At 51.0% G+C, this 25,729-nt stretch overlaps 8 protein-coding genes across 8 annotated transcripts; 1 reads left to right on the forward strand and 7 right to left on the reverse strand.

The window, feature by feature from the left end:
* Positions 1 to 511: 511 nt before the first annotated feature.
* Positions 512 to 2,926, forward strand: VFPPC_05641 (vacuolar sorting protein 1; the record flags this gene model as incomplete). Its single annotated transcript, XM_018284802.1, has 6 exons — positions 512 to 564; positions 637 to 771; positions 845 to 2,231; positions 2,289 to 2,559; positions 2,617 to 2,701; positions 2,758 to 2,926. The coding sequence occupies 6 exons, from the start codon at positions 512 to 514 to the stop codon at positions 2,924 to 2,926; spliced, it is 2,100 nt and encodes a 699-aa protein (XP_018141677.1).
* A 595-nt stretch (positions 2,927 to 3,521) lies between these two features.
* Positions 3,522 to 4,739, reverse strand: VFPPC_05642 (CoA-transferase family III; the record flags this gene model as incomplete). The annotated part of the gene is made up of 1 exon (XM_018284803.1): positions 3,522 to 4,739. One exon carries the CDS (start codon positions 4,737 to 4,739, stop codon positions 3,522 to 3,524), a length of 1,218 nt encoding a protein of 405 aa, XP_018141678.1.
* A 1,514-nt stretch (positions 4,740 to 6,253) lies between these two features.
* VFPPC_05643 (hypothetical protein) lies at positions 6,254 to 7,897 on the reverse strand (the record flags this gene model as incomplete). The annotated part of the gene is made up of 2 exons (XM_018284804.1): positions 6,254 to 7,285; positions 7,346 to 7,897. The coding sequence occupies 2 exons, from the start codon at positions 7,895 to 7,897 to the stop codon at positions 6,254 to 6,256; spliced, it is 1,584 nt and encodes a 527-aa protein (XP_018141679.1).
* A 959-nt stretch (positions 7,898 to 8,856) lies between these two features.
* VFPPC_05644 (glycoside hydrolase) lies at positions 8,857 to 10,015 on the reverse strand (the record flags this gene model as incomplete). The annotated part of the gene is made up of 5 exons (XM_018284805.1): positions 8,857 to 8,938; positions 9,000 to 9,409; positions 9,469 to 9,547; positions 9,601 to 9,950; positions 10,004 to 10,015. 5 exons carry the CDS (start codon positions 10,013 to 10,015, stop codon positions 8,857 to 8,859), a joined length of 933 nt encoding a protein of 310 aa, XP_018141680.1.
* Positions 10,016 to 12,948: 2,933 nt separating this feature from the next.
* On the reverse strand, positions 12,949 to 14,592 carry VFPPC_16205 (MFS transporter; the record flags this gene model as incomplete). The annotated part of the gene is made up of 5 exons (XM_018293958.2): positions 12,949 to 13,099; positions 13,148 to 13,818; positions 13,864 to 14,358; positions 14,409 to 14,519; positions 14,569 to 14,592. The coding sequence occupies 5 exons, from the start codon at positions 14,590 to 14,592 to the stop codon at positions 12,949 to 12,951; spliced, it is 1,452 nt and encodes a 483-aa protein (XP_018141682.2).
* Positions 14,593 to 15,919: 1,327 nt separating this feature from the next.
* VFPPC_05647 (PAN domain-containing protein) lies at positions 15,920 to 16,852 on the reverse strand (the record flags this gene model as incomplete). The annotated part of the gene is made up of 1 exon (XM_018284807.1): positions 15,920 to 16,852. One exon carries the CDS (start codon positions 16,850 to 16,852, stop codon positions 15,920 to 15,922), a length of 933 nt encoding a protein of 310 aa, XP_018141683.1.
* Positions 16,853 to 17,541: 689 nt separating this feature from the next.
* On the reverse strand, positions 17,542 to 19,265 carry VFPPC_05648 (NADP-specific glutamate dehydrogenase; the record flags this gene model as incomplete). The annotated part of the gene is made up of 6 exons (XM_018284808.1): positions 17,542 to 17,742; positions 17,809 to 18,383; positions 18,450 to 18,710; positions 18,770 to 18,819; positions 18,876 to 19,101; positions 19,163 to 19,265. The coding sequence occupies 6 exons, from the start codon at positions 19,263 to 19,265 to the stop codon at positions 17,542 to 17,544; spliced, it is 1,416 nt and encodes a 471-aa protein (XP_018141684.1).
* A 2,392-nt stretch (positions 19,266 to 21,657) lies between these two features.
* Positions 21,658 to 25,088, reverse strand: VFPPC_05650 (DNA polymerase delta catalytic subunit; the record flags this gene model as incomplete). Its single annotated transcript, XM_018284809.1, has 3 exons — positions 21,658 to 22,399; positions 22,458 to 24,274; positions 24,333 to 25,088. The coding sequence occupies 3 exons, from the start codon at positions 25,086 to 25,088 to the stop codon at positions 21,658 to 21,660; spliced, it is 3,315 nt and encodes a 1,104-aa protein (XP_018141685.1).
* Positions 25,089 to 25,729: the final 641 nt, after the last annotated feature.

The following is a 25,729-nucleotide window of genomic DNA, read 5'->3' on the forward strand; positions in this document are numbered from 1 at the left end:
GCTTGACGGGGACCTTTCTCTGGGTTGGGTACCTGAACTGACTGAGGAAGTCACACATTAACAGAAGTACCTTGGTACCTTGGGCAACCCCTGCCAGCTCAGGGCAGCGACGCAACACTTTTAGTGCCTCTCTGCCCTTGTTAGGCTCATCAACCATCAACCACATGTCGCCCAGCCAGTCCTCCTGATCAACTGCGTAAACACCTTCAATTTCCTCCCCAAACATCATCTTCTCCTTCGTGCGCTGCCCGCCCCGTTGACCGAGCAGACCGTATCACGACTCAAGAACGCTGAGCGGCATCGTATTGCGTTTCATACCATTTATCGACCGAGTTTCAGAGGACCTGGCCACGACTCACCGTGGTTGACGCTTTCCCCTCCACCGCATCGACGGACCGCCACTTTCACCAGCAACGGTTTTTTCCCACCGTCCAACGTCAACGTATCGCTACACGTACGAACCTCATATCAAATCTATAGCCCAGAGTGAGGCAAAGCAATCGACTTAATCATGAGTGGCAACCTCGCGACCCCGGGGGGTATCTCAGATCCCGCCCTCATCCAGTGAGCACCCACTGCCCCTGGGCTGTGTATCATGCCTTTGGAAGGGCTTGTGGCTAATTCCTGTGTTACCAGGCTCGTCAACAAGCTTCAAGATGTCTTTGCGACCGTCGGAGTAAACAACCCCATCGATTTACCTCAGATTGTCGTCGTGGGCAGTCAATCTAGTGGCAAGAGTTCAGTGTTGGAGAATATCGTGGGTCGAGACTTGTACGCTGCCCCTTTTTGAGAGCCCACTTGCTTGGTAGACATCGGTAAACATCTAACCGCTTCTAAATTACAGCTTACCACGAGGCTCTGGTATCGTTACGAGACGTCCCCTAGTATTGCAGCTTATCAACCGCCCTGCCCAAACGAATGGCGTCAAGCCCGAGGAGGTGTCTACAGCAAACGACAAGGCAGCCAACGCCGACGAGTGGGGAGAGTTCTTGCACATCCCTGGTCAAAAATACTATGATTTTAGCAAGATCAGAGAGGAGATTGCTCGCGAGACGGAAGCAAAGGTCGGAAAAAACTCTGGCATCTCGCCTGCTCCAATCAACCTGCGAATCTACTCTCCTAACGTCCTTACCCTGACGCTGGTCGATTTGCCCGGTCTCACCAAGGTTCCCGTCGGAGACCAACCCCGCGATATCGAGCGACAGATTCGAGAGATGGTCTTGAAGTATATTGGAAAGTCGAATGCCATTATTCTGGCCGTTACCGCAGCCAACATTGACTTGGCCAATTCCGATGGTCTAAAACTTGCCCGCGAAGTTGACCCTGAGGGTCAACGTACCATTGGTGTCTTGACCAAGGTCGATTTGATGGACGATGGAACCGATGTTATCGATATTCTGTCGAACCGTGTCATTCCCTTGCGTCTTGGTTACGTCCCCGTAGTCAATCGTGGCCAACGCGACATTGACAATAAAAAGGCCATCAACGTTGCTCTTGACGCCGAGAAGGCCTTCTTCGAGAACCACAAAGCTTACCGAAACAAGAGCTCATACTGCGGAACCCCTTATCTGGCACGCAAGCTGAACTTGATTCTCATGATGCACATCAAGCAAACACTGCCCGACATTAAAGCCAGAATTTCCAGCTCGCTGCAAAAATACACCAGCGAGCTGGAGAGTTTGGGACCTTCTATGCTCGGAAACAGCGCCAACATTGTTCTCAACATTATTACCGAATTTACAAACGAGTGGCGGACAGTATTGGACGGTAACAATACGGAGCTTTCCAGCACCGAGCTGTCTGGCGGTGCTCGTATCAGCTTCGTTTTCCACGAACTGTATGCGAATGGGGTCAAGGCTGTGGATCCTTTTGATGTTGTCAAGGACGTTGATATTCGAACCATCCTGTACAACTCGTCTGGCTCCTCCCCAGCACTGTTTGTTGGCACCACTGCCTTCGAGCTCATTGTGAAGCAGCAGATCAAGAGGCTGGAAGACCCCAGCTTGAAGTGTGTCTCCCTCGCCTACGACGAACTTGTTCGAATCTTGTCACAGCTTCTTGGCAAGCAGCTGTACCGCCGCTATCCCCAGCTCAAGGAGAAGATGCACGGTGTTGTGATTGCCTTCTTCAAAAAGGCTATGGAGCCTACTAACAAGCTGGTGCGCGATCTTGTTTCTATGGAGTCATGCTACATCAACACCGGCCACCCTGATTTCTTGAATGGCCACCGCGTAAGTCTATCCGCTAAAATTGCAGCCCTTAATCGCCCTGTTCTAACCTTGATACAGGCCATGGCCATTGTCAACGAGCGATACAACCCTTCCAAGCCAGTCCAAGTTGACCCAAAGACCGGCAAGCCTCTGCCACAGTCCAGCACACCTGCTCGGGCTGCTAGTCCCACAGTTCCCGATGTCGATGGTTCTGCCAACGCTGGTTTCTTTGGCAGTTTCTTTGCTGCCAAGAACAAGAAGAAGGCTGCCGCCATGGAAGCCCCTCCGCCAACCCTCAAGGCCTCTGGTAACCTTTCTGAGCGCGAGAACATCGAGGTGGAAGTTATCAGTGAGTCGTCTTGGTATGATTCCCGTTGGCTAATTGGAAACTGACATTGTTGAAAAGAGCTGCTCATTTCGTCATACTACAACATTGTCAAGCGCACCATGATTGACATGGTCCCCAAGGCAATTATGCTGAACCTCGTGCAGTAAGTCTTGCGGATGCAATACTTGTCTAGTGAATATTCTAACACGTACCCAACAGGTTCACCAAGGACGAAATGCAACGCGAACTGCTCGAAAACATGTACCGAACGGATACGCTCGACGATTTGCTCAAGGAGAGCGACTTCACGATACGAAGACGGAAGGAGTGCCAGCAAATGGTTGAATCTCTCGGCAAGGCCAGTGAAATTGTCAGTCAGGTTCAGTGAAGGCCAGAATCAGGAGCATACCAGAAAATTGTGTCACGGGACTTTACTTGACGACGTGGAAACGGGACGAACAGACACTAAAGTGCTGCCATTTTTCTCTACGTCAAGAATAAAGAATAACCCTCAATTCGGCTCTTCCTATTTCTTTTTCGATACCACGGGTGGGTTTTGCAAGGCTTAGAGTAGACCAGATAATGAGATTCGCGGGTCCCCTTTGGAGAGCACGAAAACTGGGAGTTGTTCCCTCCCCGCCCGCCTTTTTGTTATTGAGAATGATGACCATTCATGTTATTTTTTTTTATTATCTTTTTTGGTTTTATTTGATCATTGCAGATGGGATACAGGAGGCGGGGCTTGATTTTCTGGGGAGCAAAGTATGCAGATGGAGATTGTGAGTGGCACTTTGTGTCGCGTTTGTGTTGTCCACAGGTGCAGGTTAGACGAAGCATTTACCCCTTTTTATTAATAGCAATTGACGTGTTCTATGGAGGGTGACTCGGCCCAAACTATCGTGATGCATCTCCTAACTGCTACAGTCTCGAACCGAACCGCACAAATCTCATTATCTAGTCATGACTTCTATATTCCCATAATCTTACAGCTTCGACACTCCTCTTGTCAATACATAAGCACCCTTCTGCACATCATATTCCCTCCCTCTTTTCCAACCGAGCCACTTCTCCAACATGTCGTCACCACCATCCCCCGGCGCCAATGTCCCGCCTTCATATCCATCTCCAGCAACGCCTTGTCCCTGTCCGTGCATAACAGGATCAGCTTGTCCCTCTGGCCGCTGTTTTATCGCCAAACACGGAGTCCCGCGTAACGTCACTGACGGACGCTGATCCCCCTCCCTCGCAGTGTCGTTCTCTAATTCATCGTAGTCCAGCACCGGAGCGGCACACGCGTCCGTGCCGTCGAAGATAGCCTCCCACTCCGCTCGTGTCTTCTGCTTGAACGTGTCTTTGAAAAGGGCCCGCATGCCAGGCCACTCGTCAAAGTCGAACCGCTTCTCCTCGAGCCCCTGATCCAGAAGGCCCAATCCCTTGATGAGTTCTCTGAAGAATTGGGGCTCCAGAGCCCCTACGGAGAAGTACTTCCCGTCCTTGGTTTCATACGTCTCGTAATAAGGACACCCGCCGTCTAATAAGTTCCTTCCACGACCGCGAGCCCCCATCCCTGATTTCAGACCAAACCTCGTAAACGTAGCGAGATATGCTGACCCATCCACCATGTTCGCCTCCACGACCTGTCCCTTTCCGGAAGTCTGTCTCGCAAGCAAAGCCAGTAAAATCCCCTGGAAGAGATTCGCACCCCCGCCAGCAAAGTCAGCGAGGATATTCGTCGGCGGGTGCGGCGTGTCGTCCGCACGGCCGAGCAGGCTGAGCGCGCCGGAGACAGCAATGTAATTTATGTCGTGGCCGGCCATGTTTGCGTATTTCCCGTCCCGTCTGTACCCTGTTAGACGGCCGTATATCAGGCGGGGGTTGATTCTGAGGAGGACGTCGGGTCCGAGGCCGAGTTTCTCGAGGACACCTGGACGGAAGGGGTCGATGAGCACGTCGGCGCCTTGGGCGACTAGTTCTTTTATGAAGGAGGTTCCGTGGGGGGACTTGAGGTCTACGGCTATGGAGGCCTTGTGCCGGGTGAGGGAGTCGGAGGTTGGTAGGGAGCGCGTGTCGGAGGCGCGGTCGATGCGGATTACGGAGGCGCCTGCGTCGGCGAGGAGCATGCCTGCGAAGGGGCCGGGTGCGAGGCCTGCGAATTCGAGGACTTTGATGCCCGTGAGGGGAGGGGGGCCTGGTGTTGTCATGGTGGAGGGTGGAGGGGATTGAGATTTGTGTGGTTTGTTTTGAGAGCGGGATGAGAGTTGGGGGTTATGAAGGGTGGGTGGGTTTGTAAGTGTGTGAATGTGAGGTGAGCATGGCGAGTTTATGTGAAGCAGGTTGATGAGGATGAAATGTTGAGATGATGTCGGATGGGATGTGAAAGCTGGTATTGTGCCGAGGCTCCGTCAATTTGGGACCGAAACGCGGAGACGGAGGCGGGGGTGGAGCTTTGAGCGCGGGGCCGGTAATTTGATGAAGTTGAGTTGGTGAAGAGGGTTGCATGTGAGGATGCTATACGTGATTCCTGTTTAAGTTACCGAATTGTTGTATTTTAATTGTTGTTGATCGAGTGAAAAATGGGTTCCTTCGGCTTCTTATATGCGTGTTACGCTGAGAACTTAACACTCAGAGCAACAGGAAGGTTGGCTGTGAAGGGAACAGGTCTATTCTAAAGTCTTTTAATATCAGTGTTTGTAATTACATATGGGGCAATGATATTATAGTCTTTATACTTTGGCGTTTATAATATGAATATAATAAATCACGTACCACATCACCAAGCAAACTTTGGCCGTATCTCGGCCATCAACGTCATCCTCTACATACCATTCCAGACTTGATTGCCGCTTTACTTTATCGGAGAAAACAAAGGATCTCCATTTAAATATCGACTCAAAATGAATGATCTTTGAACCAACAGCCTAGAAAAATGCACAGAATAGTCAATTAAATTACTGGGAAACGGGGTATATCCTCACCAAGTTTACGGAGTGTGATACTATGTTTTCCCAACTTCAGGCGTGGCGGTCGCTCCAAACATCATTCAATGCGTCCTCAGATTATATACTTCCTCTAAAGGCACGAGAACCATTTCATGTTGCGTTCGAAGAAGTATTTACTCATGTCTCCCTTCCACTACCATCACAGTGTCTGGCAGTGGGCAAAACTAAAAACGCGGTGTAGATGGAGGAAGAATCCCCAGCTTTCTGGTTGAGAAAACTGATATTATTTGTGCCGAGGGTAATGCGATTTCCAATGGCACGCTTAATTTAGGGCTTGCCTATCTCAGTTACGGAAGCCGAGCTGGGGATCAAGTCAAGTTTATTCTGAGTAAGGTCAAGTGAATAAGAAGACTGCAAATGGCATCCAAGTTGGCCAGCTTGGAACTACACAGAAAGAGCCTAATGAATGCTGCGGTATTGTGTTTGGCGTCCAATCTGCTTCCTCTGTAACCTACGTGTTGGGGTTTGAATTTGAAACAGAGCTGCTACGTATTTGTTTTTGATGGCCGCCATTTCGTTTCCTCAGTCGCAAAGGAGACAACGAGAAAAGTATTTTCCGGCTGGGACCGTGTGAAATGTCTTCAACATTGTTCGATGACTCAATCACACGAGCATGCACTGTTGTAGCCCAAAATGACTTCATTACTCCTACTACAAGTACATACACATGACTTGCCACCGTCTCAGTATCACCAACTAAATTACACGGCTGCTACCTAATTCGAAGAAACGCCAAGAGCTTGATTGAAAGCATCCGCTGCAGCTTGACCCTTCTGCTGAGACGCGGCCGCAGACGCACCTTGACACTTGGCAACCACAGCAGCACCAGCCTTACACTGATCATTAAGTCGGTCGCAGATAAAGTCAGCGATGATCTTGATGTTCAATGCCGACCCATGGTTAAAGTCTGTTTGGTCGACCGGCGCAAACGCCGCTTCTTTGCGACCATCAAGCCCGTTGGCAAACTTGATGCTGGGGTTGGAACATGAGCCAAAGTTGCCAGTATTGCCTCCTGCGTTTCCGTTCCCAGTGCTTCCATTGCCAGTGTTATCACTGCCAGTATTATTTCCGGCGCCGTTGTTACCGTTATTGCTAGCGGCGTTTCCGTTGTTCGCATTGTTGTTTCCGGCATTGTTGGAAGCACCAGACGCGGCAGCTCTGCACTCATTATTCTGCTGATCGCATTGACCTACACCCCCAGAAAGCTTGCCAGAGTTGGCAGCATTGGCACATGCATTGTGTTGAACGTCACAGGATCTTTGAAGAGCAGCTCCGGCATTGACAAAGGTATCTCCGTTAACGGAAAAAGGTCGGTTTCCCGTGCCAGAGATGACGGGAGGAGGAGGACCACCAAGAGTTCCGGTAAATGTTTGAACATTGTTTCCGCTTGCTGTGGAGGCTTGATTGCCGTTAGAGGCTGGAGACTGAGAAGCAGCCGGTTTCTTCTTGCAGGCTTTAACGGGGGTTGGGGTTGCTTGAGAAGCTGGTTGAGCAGTTGTCACAACGTTGCTATTCCCCGTTGGAGCAGCACCTCCTCCTTGGACATTGGCAGTGGAGAATGTATTCAAGTCGACCAAGTCTGTGGCCTGAATGCCGCCGGTGCCAGTAAATGTCTGGGCCACTGCGGATGCAGCGGAGGTGACTTCGTCCTGACTTGCGTCGAGTACAAGTTTGCCGGTCGTGAAGATACATCCAAGCTTGGGGTCAGGATCGTCGCAGGAATTACCCTTGGCGGTGGCATCACTAAGCTATACTTTTGTCAGTTGCCTAAAAGTTGGATTCATGGAGAAAAAGTGAAAGAAGCGTACATCACCTGGAGCAAAGGTACCACTCAGCAGGGCGAGGTTTGGATCTGCCCCAATACCCTTCAGCTGCCTCGCCAACTCAAGAGTAATGCCCTTGTTAATAGAGGCAGCATTAGCAGACGCTGGATCTTGGTGAGGCTTAACGGCTTGTATTTCCGGGTTCACAGCCTGTTCTGTGCAAGCAACACTTGCGAGTCCGACCTTGCCGGTGTTTCTCTCCAAGGCCTGGTACACTAATGCTCCGGCCATGAGTCGAATATCACCGGCAGCTTTACCATTGGTAAAAGCCTGATCGGCCGTCTCCTGCTTGAGGCAGTCAAAGTTGGTCACGCTTCCAGCGCCGCCGGCGGCAGCTGCATTGCCGAGAAGTCCAAAAACGGCGTCTTTGATGCCCTTGGGGTTGTCCTTGGCTAGAGCTTCATTCGTAATGGAGAGGAAGAGATCATGAGAGTGTTCCTGGGGGACCTCCCGACGGAGCAAGGCTGGACGTAGCGGAGAGCCGAAAACTTGACCAAACAGCAGAGCTGCGGTGGCAGAGGTGCTTTGAAGCTTCATTGCGCGGTTGACAACGACGATTTGCAGTGAGGATTTTGATACAAAGGTTATACACTAAGGTAATGGGAAGAAAACAAGTACGAAGCGAAGAGTTATCAAAACTTGAAAGAATGGACCAGCCTGCTGGATGAAGAAAAGAAATGATCGAAACAGCAGAAAGAAAACTGATGATACTAGACAACTTGCCATGGCATCATGACGGACTACTGGCAATATATAATACACATCTCGGCTCCGTCTTCCCCTAAGCCGTCTCCATCGCGACCGAAGTACATAAGCGGTGTTTCTCTAGCCGCCTTGTCTGTTGTCTTAGTCTTGAGCATGTTCGTCGGCTGGGCTGCCCGAAGTGCCGATGGGAACGTCGCAAGTCGTTTCGAAAACCCCGTAGGGCGCTCAAATGGTTTTATCTAGGAACCCAGTTCAGACGAATATTTTTGAAATACAGGGGCAAGATCTAGGCAATTGTCCGATTAATTCTCCTTGATTCGCATGTTCCTGGGGCAGATCTGACGGGGATGGCTGAAACGATTGCCCTTTGTGGTGGGGCGAAGACATGGATTTTGGGAGAGTGATACACGGGGCGCGACAGGAATGGCGATAATATTTAAAGCCTCGGCTGGTGTATTTAGCCTGTTGTAATCTAAGAGGAAAAGTGCTTTGATATGTGATCAAATGCTTGTGGCCACGATGACGGCGACCCCAACACCCCAAGAAACTGTCACACGCTGCAAGCAAGGGGATCACAGGGATGTGAGGCTTTCGTAGTTATTCACTCAAATTTATCTTCCAATTTATATACTCGTTATCATATATACTAGCGTAACATTTACACATATATACTTAGCTTCTTAATATGTACAAATTTGAAGCTCAAGTCTATCACAACAGAACCAGCAGCCTACACCCACAGCAAACAAAGGGTGTCTGCGTACATCTCAACCCTCGTTCATTCTCCATGCCTAGTTGGTCGTGATTCCACAGCTGCCAGGGTTGCTGTCGCAAGTGCACTTAGACGAAGCGCTAACCCAACCAGTAAGGCGGCTATTATCGAGTCAGTACATGGAACAGGCTAGAACACATCATGAAGCGCCATGGTACTCACTTGGCAATATCACTGGCGTAGCAGTGAGTGGCAATCCCATTCTGGAGCTGGCCAGTAGACGAGATTGACCCCGAGTTGTAGATTCGGGCAGCGCGGTAGAAAGCAGAGACATCACCCGTACCAGCCTCATTGATACAGTTGGCAAGACCATCGCCATCATTGGTACCGGCGGTACCCTCGCTAATCATCTTGTAAATGGTATCAGAAGGGCAAGGGTTGCCGACATAGCCACCGTCGTTGCAGCTTGCTCCTCCATTGTGGTCCTGCATCAGACCGGGGTTGCGAACACCATAGTTGGTCGTGGGAACGCGGACACATCCATTGGACTCCTGCATGATAACAGCCAAGATGAAGCGGTGGTCAACACCAGTTGCGGAAGCTGCCTTTTGAATGCCATCCCAGATAGCCCCCTAGGAGAGCGTTAACTCTTGATTCCATCTGCGGGCGTACAGGGGTGATAGCCACTTACAACTTCCGGGCCGCTGTCGTTGGCGCCCCAGCCGTTCCACCCGCAAGAGTTGAACATGGTGTTCTTGTAGTTGTTGAACCTGAAAACGTATTAGCATTAGGAGACACAAGCATTGACGGATGCAGGACGAACATGTTCTCAAAGGAGACCCAGCGGCTCTTGGCGGGCCAGCCGGCACCAGTGCTGCCGTCACCCCAGTACATGGTGTACGAGTCCTGACCGTTGCCAACACCGTCGTTGATGTTGTTGATGTCGTAGTTGGCGAGGTTGCCGTTGTTGACTCTCTCGCCGGTTTCTCGCTTCAGAGCCCGTGAGACCTTGGCATTGTGCTTCTTGGAGGCCTTGGACGGCATGTAGTTGCCACCGCCGGGGAACTTGGGCGTGTAGTGGGCAATCTTGGTAGGAGCATCGTCCTTGACAGTGACGGAGGGGGGGAACGGGTTGGCGACGGCCGATCCTACAAGGAGGGCAGCAACTGCAGTCTGTTTCTTTGTAAGCATACGTTCTCAAATGTAGAGATCTAAACTGAGTATACCTGAGTACGCATATTGGCGGTAGTGTTGCGAAGACAAGTATACTAAAGGTGCGTGAGAGAATCTTTGTCTAAGGTTGATCCAGGAGCTGATGCTGAAGATTCATTCACCAGTTTTCACGGCAGGATACACCCTTTATATACAATCTGGTGTTCATCCCACTCAGCGTCTTGGTAGTTGAGATATCCATATTCCCGGCCTCCAGGAAGCGTTAGAGTATACGACGCGTCCTGGTATGCCGAGTTCCCGAGCGTCTGGACTCCTCCTCGGTATAATGCGTGTAATCTGGAATCGTTACATGCTGACCGTGGTATTGAACTGAGGAGTTGTGCAACGTGAGTTCGTGGTTCGTGTCATGTCGACAAGTCAGAATACGCCCCTTCTTCATACTGCTTTAGCCGTGAGGAAAAAGGCGGCACCCACGATGCCACAGTAGGTCCGTTTAGAACCAGGGTCTTTTCAACCACTAGGCCCTTGCGGCCACTGGATGTAACGTCGAAATGAGTCTACGATAGTTTCATTACATTGTTCATGCACTAGATAGAAGCTAAAGTTATTGATCGCTGTTAACAAATTGAGCAGCAAGTCTTTCAAGCGCTATTACAGAGACAATGACTTCATTAAAAACTCTCAAAGAGTAACAGGAAACTACTGCATTCATTCTTCTAATTGAGTCCCTTTGCTCAATACTATCACAACATTTCAGCACACAAAGACTTTCGCAACCTCTGATTGGTGCATGAAATCGACACAACAACTCGTGGCTTGCAGAAAGTAACCTCATTTGGGTTAGAATTTTTAGAAATTACAGGTCCCCCCTTGCCACTTTGGGACATATTCAACTTGTTAATGGTCGGCCTCAACTCCAACCTAGCATCTGAATACCATCTAGATGCGGAAGGTGTTGAGTAGCCGCCCCGTGATGGAGAGGGGTTGAATCGGCCCTTGTTCCTGAATAGTCGAGCCTCAACAGCCGAAATGGTTCGACTCCCGCGATTCCCGTAGGCGATGGTGGTATTCCCGCAACTCCGCGAACATCCTCAACGACCCCACAGGTAAGCTGTAAGATGCCGCTGAAGAAAGAGGTGGAGAGGAACGTGATTAATCTTGTAAATAGGTGGGCAGTCGCTGACTTGGGTGACATTATAGTCCGGGGACACCGTGATTGGTGTTGCCATCTAAACTTGTTGAGGCTACAATTGGCCATCCCTCAATAGTCGGGCCACGTGAAATGTGAAAAAGACCCTTAATATCTTCCTATTATGCTTACTCCACGTCCCCGTTGATCATGGTTCACTGCGACGCCTTATCCGCTCGACGCCCGCCTTGAATGCGACACCAGACGAACGCGCTCGTGTCAGACTGCAAATATGCGGCATTGCATTATCGACAAAGAACTGAAGATCCGGGTTGTGCCGATTCCCGTCTGAGGGTTACATTTTGCGAAAACTCCCCTCCTGGCTGAAGACGACCGGCATTAGTGTAGGATCAGGGGACTAACTAGTACCTTGATGAGATGCCGACCAAACTGGGCTACGCTACGAATAATGAGCCTGTTTTGGCTCAATGGTCATTTAGCAAACATGTTGAAAGGAAACCAAAGGTGGAATGCATCGCCCTGTGTGAGGCGCGCGCGACTTTGGAGTTGGTGGTAATAGCACCAGTAGTGGTTAGCCAGGCTGGGCGACGGATCATATGCAAGATGTGACAGACATTGGAGATGCCTCGGAACTGCCGAAAGATAAGTTGCCTGATTTGTATGATATAAAGATAGACGTGCCGTACGAAGAAATGCCGGGGTATGTCGGGCGATGCGTGGTCAGCTACCGTGTAAGATCCCTGAAGACAAACTTCGTTTGCACGAATCACAATGGCTTTGCCGGACTTATCTTCGACTTACACGGTGAGATCACATGCAGTGATGAACTTGTGTTTATTATGTGCGATTTCAGGTACCAGACTGGCAGCGGAGGTTATGCATGAAGGGAAAGCTCGTAGTCCGACCAAACCACCAAAGAGAGTATGCCAGAATGGAAAGTCCGGGCCGCTTTTCTTGTATATTTAGCCTGATACAAAATAAAATGCAAGAAATGTATAGAAAATAGTGGCATCTGGTATCATGCCGTTCAGAGAGCGCACCCGTCTAACTCATGTATGAGTAATGGGCGGGCAGTCGAGGCAACAGGTTGTCTGCAGGTTCCTACACGTTTCCAAAAGATAGTCAGAAGATATTGAGTTTAACCAAGAAGCGAGACGCCATTGTCGGAAAGACCCATGCAGTACTGTATCAAATCAGCATGCCTCCAAAATTCCGCTTCCCAATCCGTGGCTACAGTCACAGGGTCGCTATTGCTGACTGCCGTAAGACGCAAACTGATAGGCACGCTTTATTGTTGTCATGAGATTTACCGGCTCTTGGCGGTAAAGAGTCCCTAGTCGTCAAAGACAAAGTGATATCTAGCCACAGAGTCTCTGTTGCCTCAACATGAGAAGAACGAGGCTAATCACTCAGTTCAGACAGCGTCGAAATGCCCGCTTCCACACTCAGTCAGAGGGAACTACTCACCGCGTAGTCCCTGGCCCGGTTATCCGAAGATCCACTCTTTACTAATTCCATCACTGAAGAAGGTTGATTTGCAGAGAGCTCTATATTCCCGCCATGGAACTGCTTCTCACATGCCAACACAAGAGGTAAGATATCACTCTTAGAATTCTTCCACTCAGAACAGCGGCCATTCGCGTCTGAACAAGGGACTAACTGCAAACATACAGTCACCCAGAATCATTCGTCCCGCCTTTGCAGTCGAGGTCAGCTTGAACAACTCCAGGCTTCAGCATCAAAGTCCACATGTATGTCGTAGCCAAAGGCATCCACTTCATCAACAACTTCAACACACATGAAGAAACCACAATCTCATTCTCTAAGTAATTAACCTCATAACGAAAGTTACATCTCCCCCTTCTCGTCCCCCCTACCGCGCCAAAGCCTCCCCCTCCACTGCAGCAAAACCGTCGGCAAGATCGACACTCCCACAATCATGGCCGTCGAAACCGCCGTAGACCTCGCATACCCAATATTCTCAATCATCTGCGGAAACCTACCCAAAATTAGCAAGTCACCATACTCACACCCAGTGAAAACTTACCAAAACGGCCCTATAAACCCCCAAGTCTGCCTCACCAACGTGACAAACACCCCAATCCCCGCCGCATCCTCGGGATAGCAATCCACCGCATACGTAATCATGACCGTCGTGACAATCTGATTTCCCGCGGCCGCAATCCCCGTTCCCACCACAGGCGTGACATTCCAGGTGTCCGACGCCCTGTCCAACTGCACGAAGAACACGACAACACCACAAATCGTCAACAAGTGGCCAATGTGGCTGAGCCACAGACGAAACTCCGGGTCCGGCCGGCGTCCCTTGAGCTCCCGCGTCCACATCCACTTGTCGGAGGCGAAGCCGCCAATCTGCTCGCCGAGGATGGTGCCGACTATGAGGCCGATGTTCTGGAGACCGACTTGCTCGGTGTTGAGGCCGAACTTTTCGGGGAAGATCTGCGGCATCTCGAGGGATGTCATTACGCAGCCCCAGAGGAAGATCATGGCGTAGGAGACGGCGGCGAGGCTGACGCAGATGCGGAATGTGAATCTGAGGGGGGAGATGAAGGATTTGGGGTCCAAGGGCGAGGGGTCGATGCGGTAGAGGCCAAAGAGTTGGCGGACGCGGGAGTACTGATGGAGTGGTTTTGCGTTGGGGACGTAGCGGGTTTCGGAGCCGAGGAACATATATAGCAGGAACTGGACGGCGTTTGTCTGCGAGAGTTAGCTTCTGAGGGATCGTGAGAAAGTTCAACTTACAATGGCAAGAGTCCAGTATATCCAGCGGTATCCGACTCTAAAGGCTACGAATCCAAACACGAGCGGCGCAACAGGCACACCAAGCGTCACCATGACTGTCCAAATACCGATGTACCGCCCCCTCTCATGGCGGAAGAACGACTCCGACACCACGGCACTGCCAATGGAACTAGCAGGACTGATGAAGAAGGCCGTAATGGCACGGCACAACCCCATAGTTGCGTACGTCGGACTCACCGCACAGCCAACATTACCAACGAGACTGCACAGCAGGGAGACGAGGAAAATCGGCCGTCGGCCATAGGTATGTGACAATGGACGCCAGAACAGCGGCGCAGCACCAATAATGGCGATGAACAACGAGGTGAGATAGCTGGCGCGCTGGACGCTCACGCCCAAATCTTTGGATATGTCCACAAAGGCAGCTTGGATAGACGCGGCTGTGAAGAGGGCCATCATGGCGTTAAACGACACCAGTGCCAGGTTGGTGATTTTCTACCACAGCACACTTAACATGGTTTCCGTAACGGGACAGTAAGGCTCACCTTGTATTTCGGCCAGTTTAGTGGATCTGCATCGTCCATGTGCGGCACGGGATTCAGCTCTGTTGTACCATGTTTCTGAACGAGGTACTCGTGGTGCTCGGCGCCAAGAGCCTAGGCGCGGGTTAGATATTGTGGCTGGCAGAAACACCAATGAGCTTACACTCTCCATTGCCTGTTTCGACATGTTGCAATATCCCAGGATAACTATCAATAACAGACATCAATTGCAGAGGGCAACCATCGTCAATGACACAGACGTCAATTGTAAAGGTCGGGGCCTCTCAGACATATATTCACAAACATCGCCCCCATTCCCCACGGGGTAAAATGAGTCGGCCATCCCATCGGCCCCACGGAGACAGCTTATTACAAAGTTTTCTCCAGTTTACGCACCCCTACTACGTGCTTGATTCTGGAAATCAAGGTTTGCCTGAATGTGTTGTCTGGAAATGGTCATGAGCGGAGGGTGTGGCCAATCGGAGGGGGGATGGCCGGCGGGTTCGGCACTTACTTCCGTTCGTGCATGATGGGCTCACTGCTGGCTAGTTGTTGGGGTTTACATGTGAGGTTATATTTATGGAAGTACTACTAGCAGGGATATCTTGGCACTACTGTAATTTTGAAGAGTCTTTCTAACTGGTGTATAGCCAGAGATACGGCCATTCGAGTTGGCATTTCGTGAGGATCTGTACAAGATCGGTTCGGGAGGGTTCATGCATTTCGGATCGGATGCAGGCCCCACATCTCCGGGTGGGGCGCAGTGGACCAGCCAGAATGTCCGCCCGTCCGTGGTGAGCCAGAGTTGCAGAGTTTCATGTCAATGTTGAAGTCAGGATGACCAAGAATAGCCACAATAGGAGTACACATTCGCCTACGTCAGTACTAAAGAGAGGTATTCATCTTGACTGGTACCTACTTTACGCCTTTATAGTGCATCATTTAAGTAGACGATACATACAATAGTCCTCTAGGGCAAACATTTACCTGTGTCTTATACACTCAGTAATGTACAATCTGTGGTAAAAAGTATTTGTCCACTCCAAGTATATACCAACACACATTAATACATCTTAGCGTATAACGCGGTATGTAGCATTTTCACAGGTTTAATACTTTTCACCTGCCACTCGACGTGTCGAGGCTGCTTCGGATTAGCAGCGCTGCCAGGACACCTTCCTTCTATGTCGTCTCATCAACAAAGCCCAAACATACCCTGTTAAATATGGGGAGACAGGAGGAAAAGTAATACAACTCCAATTCCATTGCATGTAACACATATGTACCATCTCTATAGCTTGTATTACGACGTTGAGCCGTCCACTAGACATATACATGTCTAACACGTATACAGGATCCCATTATTAAACCAGAACCCACGCCTTCCGCCATGCAATTATCACTTTCTGTGCTGCCCTTTACCTATACCTCTTCCAAAACTAATCATCCTCATAAACAAGCAGCCACCTACTCCATAGATACCCCAATCACCGCATTGAACACACCCCAAACCATCAAAGACCCTGCCACGCCAACGCCGCCACACCCACAGCCAAAGGACGACCAAACGACAAACCAGTAGGCGCCAAATTCTCACTCGTACTCGTAGCCATGACCGGCACAGCATCACCATTCACCGTACCAGTCTCGGTACCACTACCCTTACCACTTCCGCTTCCGCTCCCACTTCCACTACTACTACCACTTCCGCTTCCGCCACCAGTAGAACCCCCAGTCCCAGTCCCAGTCCCAGTAGCCTTCACCGCCGCAGACGTACTCGACACCCTCGGCTTCGGACACACATTATTATAAACATACTGCTCAACAGCACCAGCACACGTCCCCGCCTTCCCAGGCTCATACTTCCCCTCCCCATACACCCAACACGTCCCCGACCCATACGGCGAATTCGTAGGATTATGCGGATTAAACACCGCATACTCACAAACATCCGCCTTCGCACACAGACTCAAGCACTGCGACGCACCACTACTAGCATAACAATTGTCGAAACAGTCCCCCGGCGCCGGATACCCACACACCTCCGCCACAGCAGAAGGGCTCGCCGTCGCGGCACACCCATCTGGACTCCCCGAGCAAACAGGCTTATCAAACACAGAGAGGCTGGGGTGGCCGCAGCTGGAAGATGCCTTGCTGGGGTCGAACTTCTGGCCCGGGTACAGCCAGCATGTGCCGGTGCCGGTGTAGGGGTTACCAGCGACGAAGATGACAAAGTTGCATGGCTGGTGCTTGTTGCAGTATTCCCAGCAGGAGGACTTGCCGTCGCTGGCGATGGCGAATTCGGGGCCTGGGGTAGGGTAGTCGCAGATGGTTGTGACGAGGGAAGCCGTGCAGCTTGATGGGGTGGTTGTTGGTGTTGGAGCAGGTTTGGCGAGGGCGGCGGGAGCGAGGAGGGGCAGGACGGCCCAGAAGGAGGTTGTTTTCATGGTAGCGAGTGGAATTGAGCAATATACTCTTGATGCGAAAGAAAGAAAATGAAGCAAAATTGAAAAACTGAAAGGAGGACGCATGTGCTGACTACGCTCTATTTAGGGGATCCTGCCGATGAAGCTAACCAGCTGGTCTAGTCATACAAATTTGAACCTGCCTACTTTGGTAGTGGCCGAACACGATGCCAAGCCAAAAGTAAGCAGAACCTCAGGCACCGATGGGCCGAACCTCTTCCACCTCTTCCACCTCTTCCACATGGGAGTCATGCAGAGTAGCATCGTGAGTTAACTAGGGTCTGTCCATGTCAACTGGGGTCCTGGCAGCAAATGAGCCGCATGAAATGATTAAAAGTTCAACCTTTATTTGCCACAGCTGTTCCATCATTTGCGTGCTGTCTTTCTCGCAAGATTGAAGCCGACCTAATCACACTCACTAGTGCATGTACATTTTTGTCCATCATGACTTTGTATCAATCTATTCATAAAAATATCAAACTGCCAGCTAACAATCTGACACTGGCGGGAATCTCAATCAAAACGTACATATGTCGTCAAGCGCCATAACTCCGGTATATCCCATCCAGCCCATTCATAAGAAAATAAACCAAGCGTCATCAGCCAAGCAAAATGCATCATGGTCATAAGTCTGTCCATCCACATCGCCGCATCGCCACATCCTTTACCCCTTAAGCCCACCAGTCGCCCTGATCGTGCATCGCCTGCGCAACCTTGACGAATCCAGCAATGTTGCTGCCGGCCACCAGCGAAGGCAGCTCACCATCCTTGGCCTCGACGTACTTCTTGGCCGTCTCGAGTCCGTTCATAAAGGCATTCTTCATGATACCCTTGAGCTTCTCATCCACTTCCTCAGACGTCCAGTTGAGTCGCTGGCAACAGAGTTAGCAAACATTCCTTCACTCCTCAATAATCGTAGTTGTAGTCTGCAAACATACCTGGCTGTTCTGAGCCATCTCCAATCCAGAAACGGCAACACCACCGCAGTTGGCAGCCTTTCCAGGAGCATACCAAATAGCCTCACCGCCCTTCTTGCGTCGCTGCGTCTCGAACAAGTCAATGGCATCCTGAGTGCAGCCCATGTTGGAACCCTCAGCAACGGCAATCACACCATTGGAAATCAGTGCCTCGGCCTCCTCCTTGCTGACCTCGTTCTGGGTAGCGCAAGGCAGGGCAATGTCCACCGCACCAACGTGCACCCAGGGGCGAGCGCCCTCAATGTACTTGTATCGGCCACCGTGATCAAAGTCGGACAGGGCTCGTCGCTGGGCCTTGAGCTCGGCAATCTGGTCAATGTGTTCGGCAGTGAAGGTCTTGTCCGATTCAGCCACGAGAGTGCCCTTGGAGTCGGAGAGCGAGACAACAGTGGCGCCGAGTTCGATACATTTCAGGGCGGCGTACTGGGCGACGTTGCCGGAGCCAGAAATGGCCACCTTCTTGCCAGCAAAGGTACCGCGACCGGCATACTCGAGCATGTGTTGGACATAGTAGATGACTCCGTAACCAGTAGCCTCTGCAGAAGACCGTTAGCAACCCTTATTCCCTCGGATGTCATTTTCGCCAGACCATCCAAACTTACCAGGTCGGATGAGAGAGCCACCCCAGCTCAATCCCTTTCCAGTCAAAACACCCTCCCAGCGATTTCGGGCCTGTCGATAGGCGCCATACATGTAACCAATCTCACGCCCAGAAACACCAATATCACCAGCCGGGACATCGGTATCCGCACCAATGTGCTTAGACAGCTCGCGCATGAAAGCCTGGCAGAAGCGACGGATCTCGCCATCCGATTTACCCTTGGGGTCGAAATCGGCACCGCCCTTGCCACCACCCATGTTCACTGTCAAAATATTAGCATCCTTCACACAATTTACCACTGTAGCCTCAGACTATACTTACATCCAGTAAGAGCATTCTTGAAGATCTGCTCAAAACCAAGGAATTTCAAACTAGAAAATAAGTCAGCTCATTGTCTTCCAAATTCACCTTGTGACAGCCGACGTACATGGACAGGTTGACGCTGGGGTGGAATCGCAAACCACCCTTATAAGGACCAAGCGCCGAGTTGAACTGGACTCTGAAGCCGCGGTTCACCTGCAGATGGCCATTGTCGTCCTCCCACACAACTCGGAACTGAATCACTCGCTCTGGGATGGCAGAGACGGCCAAAGCGGTGCGGTATTCGGGGTGGTCACGGAACAGGGTGCTGTCCTCGAGTGTGCTGGCGAGTTCTACGGCAGTTAGCTACATGTTCTTCCCACACATTGTCCTGTGTGCAAAGCAAGTACATACCCTTGTATGCCTGCTCAAACTCAGGCTCAGCGGGCAAATGGGCCGTGTTGGCAGCGGGGGCGTGAGTGCCGTTCCCGTTGCCGTTGCCGTTGAGAAGAGGCATTGAGTCTACTGTATTCTTGTTCTCAAATGATTGTATGTGTTGTTGTGGTAGTGTGGCGATGATGTCACAGCGAGTAGTGAGGTGTGAGAAATGAGAAGAAAGAGAATAAAGTTGAGTAGTTACACTTTTGGGATGGGACACACGCGAACCTTATATGTTTGTGTGCAAACAAGAGTCAAGCACTTCATAGCACCGAGCAGATATGAACACCACACAGGAAAGCTATGCACACCCTCTTTCCACTTGAGTCTACTCGGTGAATCGGAGCAAGCAGCCACCACTCCTTCCACTTCCTCATGGCTGGTGTCTAGGCGTATCGGGCCGCATAGTCAAGGGTCCTCATGCTTTTTCCCGGGCGAATATCGTCGCTGTCGACCGACAACGGGACATCAGGGGGGTGTGGCCATTCTCTCAACACCAATTTTAAACCGCTACATGGGACGTTACCTCTTTGAGTTCCGGCCAGCTTTCACGGGTACTGGATGTGCTCTCCGAAACTCGCTCGCCGTGTCTTGACACGCACCCATACCCTTGGAAACGCAGTGCCTCTGCGATTTTTTTGGGTGAACGGGGCATCGCCCGAACGCAATAAGCTTCCATCACCGAATGCGTGGCGTCGTCTCCATAGATAGATACCCGTGGCTCCGCACCTCTTATCAGTGACGTCTCCATTTTATTATGGCCTCTGAAGAATGTGAGTGAGTCGTGTGTGCGTGGCTCAGGAGCGGCAATTTGGAGCCATGGGGCGAGGGAGAACAGAAAATCACAAGCCAGAAACCTCGGAGCATAGATGGCGATCGTGGCCGGTGCATGCAGGGAACTTGCTCGTCCAAAGGAACCAAGCCGTGCCTCGATATTCAGCCGCGACAAATGACGACGTGAGATGAGCAGCCCGTCCATGTAGAGAAACGTTTACTTCATACTTGGAGCCCCAATTCATGGGTCGCAACGCGCCGTGCTACGCAGTCGGACGCCGCCGCCCGCAACCATCACCAACGAAGGAGACCAGACGAGAGGCGAAACACGAACGGGAGAGATCGTCTGGCGTTGTCGGGTTGCCATCATGCCAATAAGGGAGAGGCAGAAACAAGAAACTAGTCACTGTTATCTGAAATGGAAATTGGCAACTCTTTATCTACGAGCCCCATAAACCCCTGCATTGGTTGATTGGGGTCGTCCTGCAGGCCAGATTGGTCGCCTTACCTGTTCTTGTTGACAGATTCGATTGCGTCTCCAGATTCAGCTGTGGCCAATGAGCGTGAGGTGTGGAAGCGAATTCGTCTTGTCTAAATGCTGTCGTGTGTCTGGACAAATACGCGTGTGAAATCCATGATGCAGACATGGAGGAGAATGGGGATCCGGATGGAGGGAAGCTTGTGGACCCCCACGTACGCCGGTAACGGCGGCTCTCTTCAAGTCGAAGTCAATGTCCACCTTGACCTTCATTTATTCACTCTCGTCCAAGTGGCCAACATGCACCACACGAGCAAGCTGTAGCTCCTCCAGCATCCAATGCTGCATGACTTGAATCCAATGTGCAGCATCAATGCATCTCATCCCCCATCTCGGATCTCAACTCCATGCAGTTCATTCAAACGCACCCCCATCCAGGGTCCAATCCCAATGCCCATCCGATCTACCCCCATATAAACTTCACTCCCAAACACAGCCCTCATGCATCTGATAACCCCCTTCACGAGTTATTTTCTTCCACGTCTCCCCAGCTCATCTCACCTCAGCTCTCTCTCACAAACCACCCTTACGTCACCTCGCTTTCTCTTCCGACTTCTTCCCCCTACCCATCGGCTTAAACCACCGACTCTGCCGGACTACGCCTCGGATGCCCGAGCTATGCGACATCGGCTGCAACCGGAGAGCATTGCGGACGGCTTTATCATGAATTAATATTGTACTCGATTGAATTGAATAAATGAAATAAAATAATTGACTCGCATTCTGCGCTGCAACCCACACTGGCCGTCGGCATTGTTCCATCACGGAATCCTGCACCGTAACAAAAGTTGTCTGCGTCGTCGTCGTTCGCCGCCATCACAGCTTGCCTCCAATGGTTCCTGCAAACCGCTACGCATGTGAACCGGTGCGAACCAAAATCGTCAAATCGTGTCAAGCTGCAACGACCCTTGGACCCTTATTACACTTACGTCATGGCGCCACCAACACACGATATTATGCAGAGGACATGTGAACATCATTATTCGTCTTGTACAAGAGTACTACAACTCCGGGAGACTTGCCCCAGCTCAATAATATATGCAAACAGTCATTCCGCCATCCCAGATGGCATGTTCCAACTACAGTTCCTCACGCCCAAACGCCGCCATGTGCAACCAATCATGAACAAAAACAAGAACAGAAAAAAATATAGATGCCTTTACCACATGGCTGCTGGGTCCATGTCGAATCGCGACAGGTCTTTGCCCGCATCTTCCAAATCCTTCTTGGCCTTCATTCGCATGTAAAAAATAGGGCAATCCTTACTGCTACAGATAACCTCACAGTGCATACTGCCTTGGCATCGCTGGCACTGTGTCCAGAGTCGGCCGAATCGAATCTCGAGATCCGAAACCTTGTCCAACGTCCGCTTATACAGCTCACCCACTCGAGGCGCACAGTCTGAGCACACCGCTCCGTTGCTCTCGTGCTTGCCTGTGAGCGGCTTCTTGCATCCCATACACGTTTGTGTCTTTTTCGCAAACTTCATCAAGCCGCCCACCGTTGGTGCCGCCACCGAAATCGTTCGTGTGTGGTCTCCCGTCAACAAAGTCCTTGCCTTGGTCTCACCAAGGATAGGCTCAAAGATACGGCCCAACGGCTTCGCCAGCTGGTTATCCAGGTAGTACTTGGTGTCAATAGGCACATTGTTCTCCAAAACATATAAGGGGTCCTCCGACTTTTCAAAGTTCTTGGCATTGGCTGCCCCGCGGACCATGACATAGGCGACTCGGTCACCAAGAGCAGGAGCTGAGCCGGCATCACGTTTCTTCATTCGGTGAGCCAACTCCACATGTGCTTGTTTCGCAGCGTAGTCGTCTTTTGTCAACGCCTTCGTAATGACCAGTTTTGACATGTCAACCTTGTTCTGTAGCAAGTTGGCGATTGTCTCCTTCACATATCTGGCATCCGGTTAGCCCTCTTCATTGTTACAGCAACTCCTCGTTGGGCATCACTCACTCTTGTGCACCATCAACATCTCGGTCAATCAGAATCATTCTGAGCACTTTTTCGATAACCGTTTGCACCAACAGGCAGTTATCTCGCCGAACAGTCTCAATACCCTTGGTGTCCATCTTGTCATACGCCTCCGTCTTGGTCCAGTACAACCCAGCGTATCGCTTCTTGTTGATAAGAAGGTAAGGGAAGTAGACTTTCTCGAACTCTAGCTTGATCGGCTTGACGAACTTGGATGATACGTAGTGTGACGCTTCCTCTCCCAGTTTCATTGCTTCCGCCAAGTCCTTGGTGCCAAATTTGACCATGACGGAATCGGTGTCACCGTAAACAACCTGTGCGTCGTGCGAGTATCCGTTGGCAATGTTGTACTTCTTCTCCACTTCGTCCTTGGTCTTTTCAATCATTTGTCGACCAAAACTAGTCGTACTACTGGCAATCTCTAGGCAGGGAAGCTTTCCAGTCGTGGCACCAGTTAACCCGTAGACCGAGTTGGCGCTAATCTTCAACGCCAGTTGCCGACCATTCAGCACAGCCTTTTTGAACGGATCCGTCTCTTGAGCCAATTCACGCTTCGCTTGCTTACGGGCCGTCAGCAATTCCTCCAGAATTTGTGCCAGCAGACCCTTCCGCTGTTTGGTCGTCACGAAAGTGTCACCATTCGGAGTGACGATGTAATCTTGGTCTTTGACCAAGCCCAACTTGTCGATGAGCTTTTTGTCTCGAAGTAATGTAGTGTAACACAAGTTGTGCGCCTGAATGATGCTGGGGTACAGGGATGCAAAATCAAGGGTGGCAATGGGTACATCGTAATAGCCTCGCACCGGCTCAATGACAGTGGCACCTTCATACTGCTCGTCCGAAGCGTCTGATTTGATGTTGGGAATCACCAGCTTTTGTTCCAAGGCTTTGCGGAACAGCTGGCTGATGAACTTGATTTGCTGCCCGCGAGAGAGCAAAAAGTTGAAAGGCACACCCGTGACTCTGGCCATTTCGGTATAATTTTCAAGACATGAGAGCTTGTCCATTAGCCGTTGTGGGAGGTAGGCATCCTTCAAACAGTACAGTGCCAGACGCCGCCTCGATTCCGGAGTACCGTTGAAAAGTTCAGTGATCATAGTGTGGTGAACATCCTCTTTTTGCTCGCCCAAGAAGTGTGAGCACACAGAATTTAGAGTGTAACTTCGCAGATGGTGATCTCGTTGAATTAATTGGAGCAAGTCCAGTTGTAGTCGTCCGTTGGTGTTGGTGGCCTTGGTGTCCCGGTTGCCGATTTGTTTACTCGAGAAGTTTGTCTCCTTGACCCTGGATGGAACGCTGGGAAGTCGAGACCAATACTCAAAACCGTTGACCTTTAGGTGCTTTGCTCTGTCCAACAAATACGGGAAATCAAAGTTGGCAATATTGTACCCAATGATGATATCTGGATCAGCCCTAATCAGGAATTGCTGCCAATCCCTCAACATCTTGTCTTCCTTTTCATATTCCAGAATTTGTGTAGCCACAATTGAACTTGTTGTATCGAGGCAAAAGACGTTCCGAATGAATGGCTTCTTCTCTCCGTACTTTGTGACTACATTGGCAATTTGAATGACGGGGTCATGATTGGCTTCAGGGAAGATGCCTTTTCTACCAGCGCACTCGATATCGAAGGACAAGACGCGAAGTGGGGCCATCTTGGCCCATTCGCCTTCAGGTTTATGAGCAACCAGGTCGAGGTACGGGATTTCAGCTTCGATCTGGCAGTTGGATTGTCGGAGGTTTTCAGGGATGAGCTTGTATGTTTCTGCGGGCGCTTCAACCCATGACATGCCTTGGACCTGATTCCGGACGTTAGCTGGGGCTGTTGTGTGTCTTCTGACTTACGACATATCTTACCTTGCAGTCCACCATGAATCTCAGGACGTATTGAATGTTGTCATATGTTCTGATGCCGTCGACAGCACCCCACATGCCTTTCCAGTTTGCGTTTCCGCTTTCTATAGTAGACCGCACCTTGTTGATGAACTTGGGATCGGTGACGGTGACTTTGAGATAGGCATGCTGTTCGTTGCCTGAGAAGCCGTAGATATCCTCTCTGAAGGCAAGGGCGACAGAGTGGATTGCGGGTTGGTGTTGAGCAATTTGTGTTTCGAGGAATGCCTTGTAGCCATTGGTGTCTTGCGGTTGGAACAAGACCGGAGCACGGACATACAAGTAATGCTTGAAGTCGGTGACGTGCAGCATGACAGAGTGGCCTTCGTCCGTGACGCCAAACAGCTTCACGGTTGCCTTGCCACCATGCAGAGTTCCTTCCTCAGCTTCGATGGACTGGAAGCACAGGTTATCTCGACTGGGTTCGAAATCGACAACTGGTGGACGGTCCCATGCTTGGTCCTTCTCGCTATTGTTGCGCTTCAGGTCTGAGATGTCTTGGCTGAGCTTCTCGAGGACCTCCGTTTCGAAAGCACTCTTTGGTTGACTAGATCCAAGCTTGGCTTTCGGATCCCTTTGGGACCCTGTGAATCTGGAAGCTGGCGAGGATGAAAATATGTCGGTTCTACGCTTCTTGATTGAGCCTGGGGTTGATGGGGGGATATTCTGGCGAGTGCCTGCCTCCCCCAGCACCCGCTTCTGGGGCAGGACAGAAGTCATGATAGATGATGACTTGGTAGAGGGAACGCCGTGATTGAGTTCTAGGCAGGCCAATTCGTCATATGTCTTTAAAATAAGGCCCTGGTGTGTTTCTTGACTGCACGTTGAGTCAATGGCAGGATGACATCTGATCGAAGTGAAATGTGTTGCTTTGGATTTTGGTGCTGAACAATAAATTGACACGAGCTTTGGGGTGTCCCACCACGAAAACGCGCCTCGAGACCGTGACGTGACAGACCCACCGCAAGTTAAATGGGTGTGCACGTGACTTGGCGAGATGGGCGGCAAGTGGGGTGAGGGAGGAAGGAAGGAAGGCAAGAGTCCAGCAGCATTGCAGGGTTTGCCCAATGCCAAGCCAGAGAAGGCCCCACCAGTGTGTCGTCCAGTGGTTTGCACTGCAATGTCCTGGCCTGGCTGGCTGCTTCCTCACCTGCGGGCGGCTGCACTGGAATTATTGACAGTGCTGGTCTGATGGCACTGCGCCGCACCGCACAACATCGGGAATTGTGCAGGCGCATCTAGCGTCCTGCCCCCTGGCTCCTTCCCCCATTCCCGTCAATCGTGTGGCAGGCCGGCTGGCACCACATCGCACCTTCCTGCACAGCTGCCCCTTCTTGTCCTTGCCCTGCCCTTGTCGCTGC

This window comes from Pochonia chlamydosporia, chromosome 5 (genome assembly GCF_001653235.2).
Source record: "Pochonia chlamydosporia 170 chromosome 5, whole genome shotgun sequence".
NCBI lineage: Eukaryota > Fungi > Ascomycota > Sordariomycetes > Hypocreales > Clavicipitaceae > Pochonia > Pochonia chlamydosporia.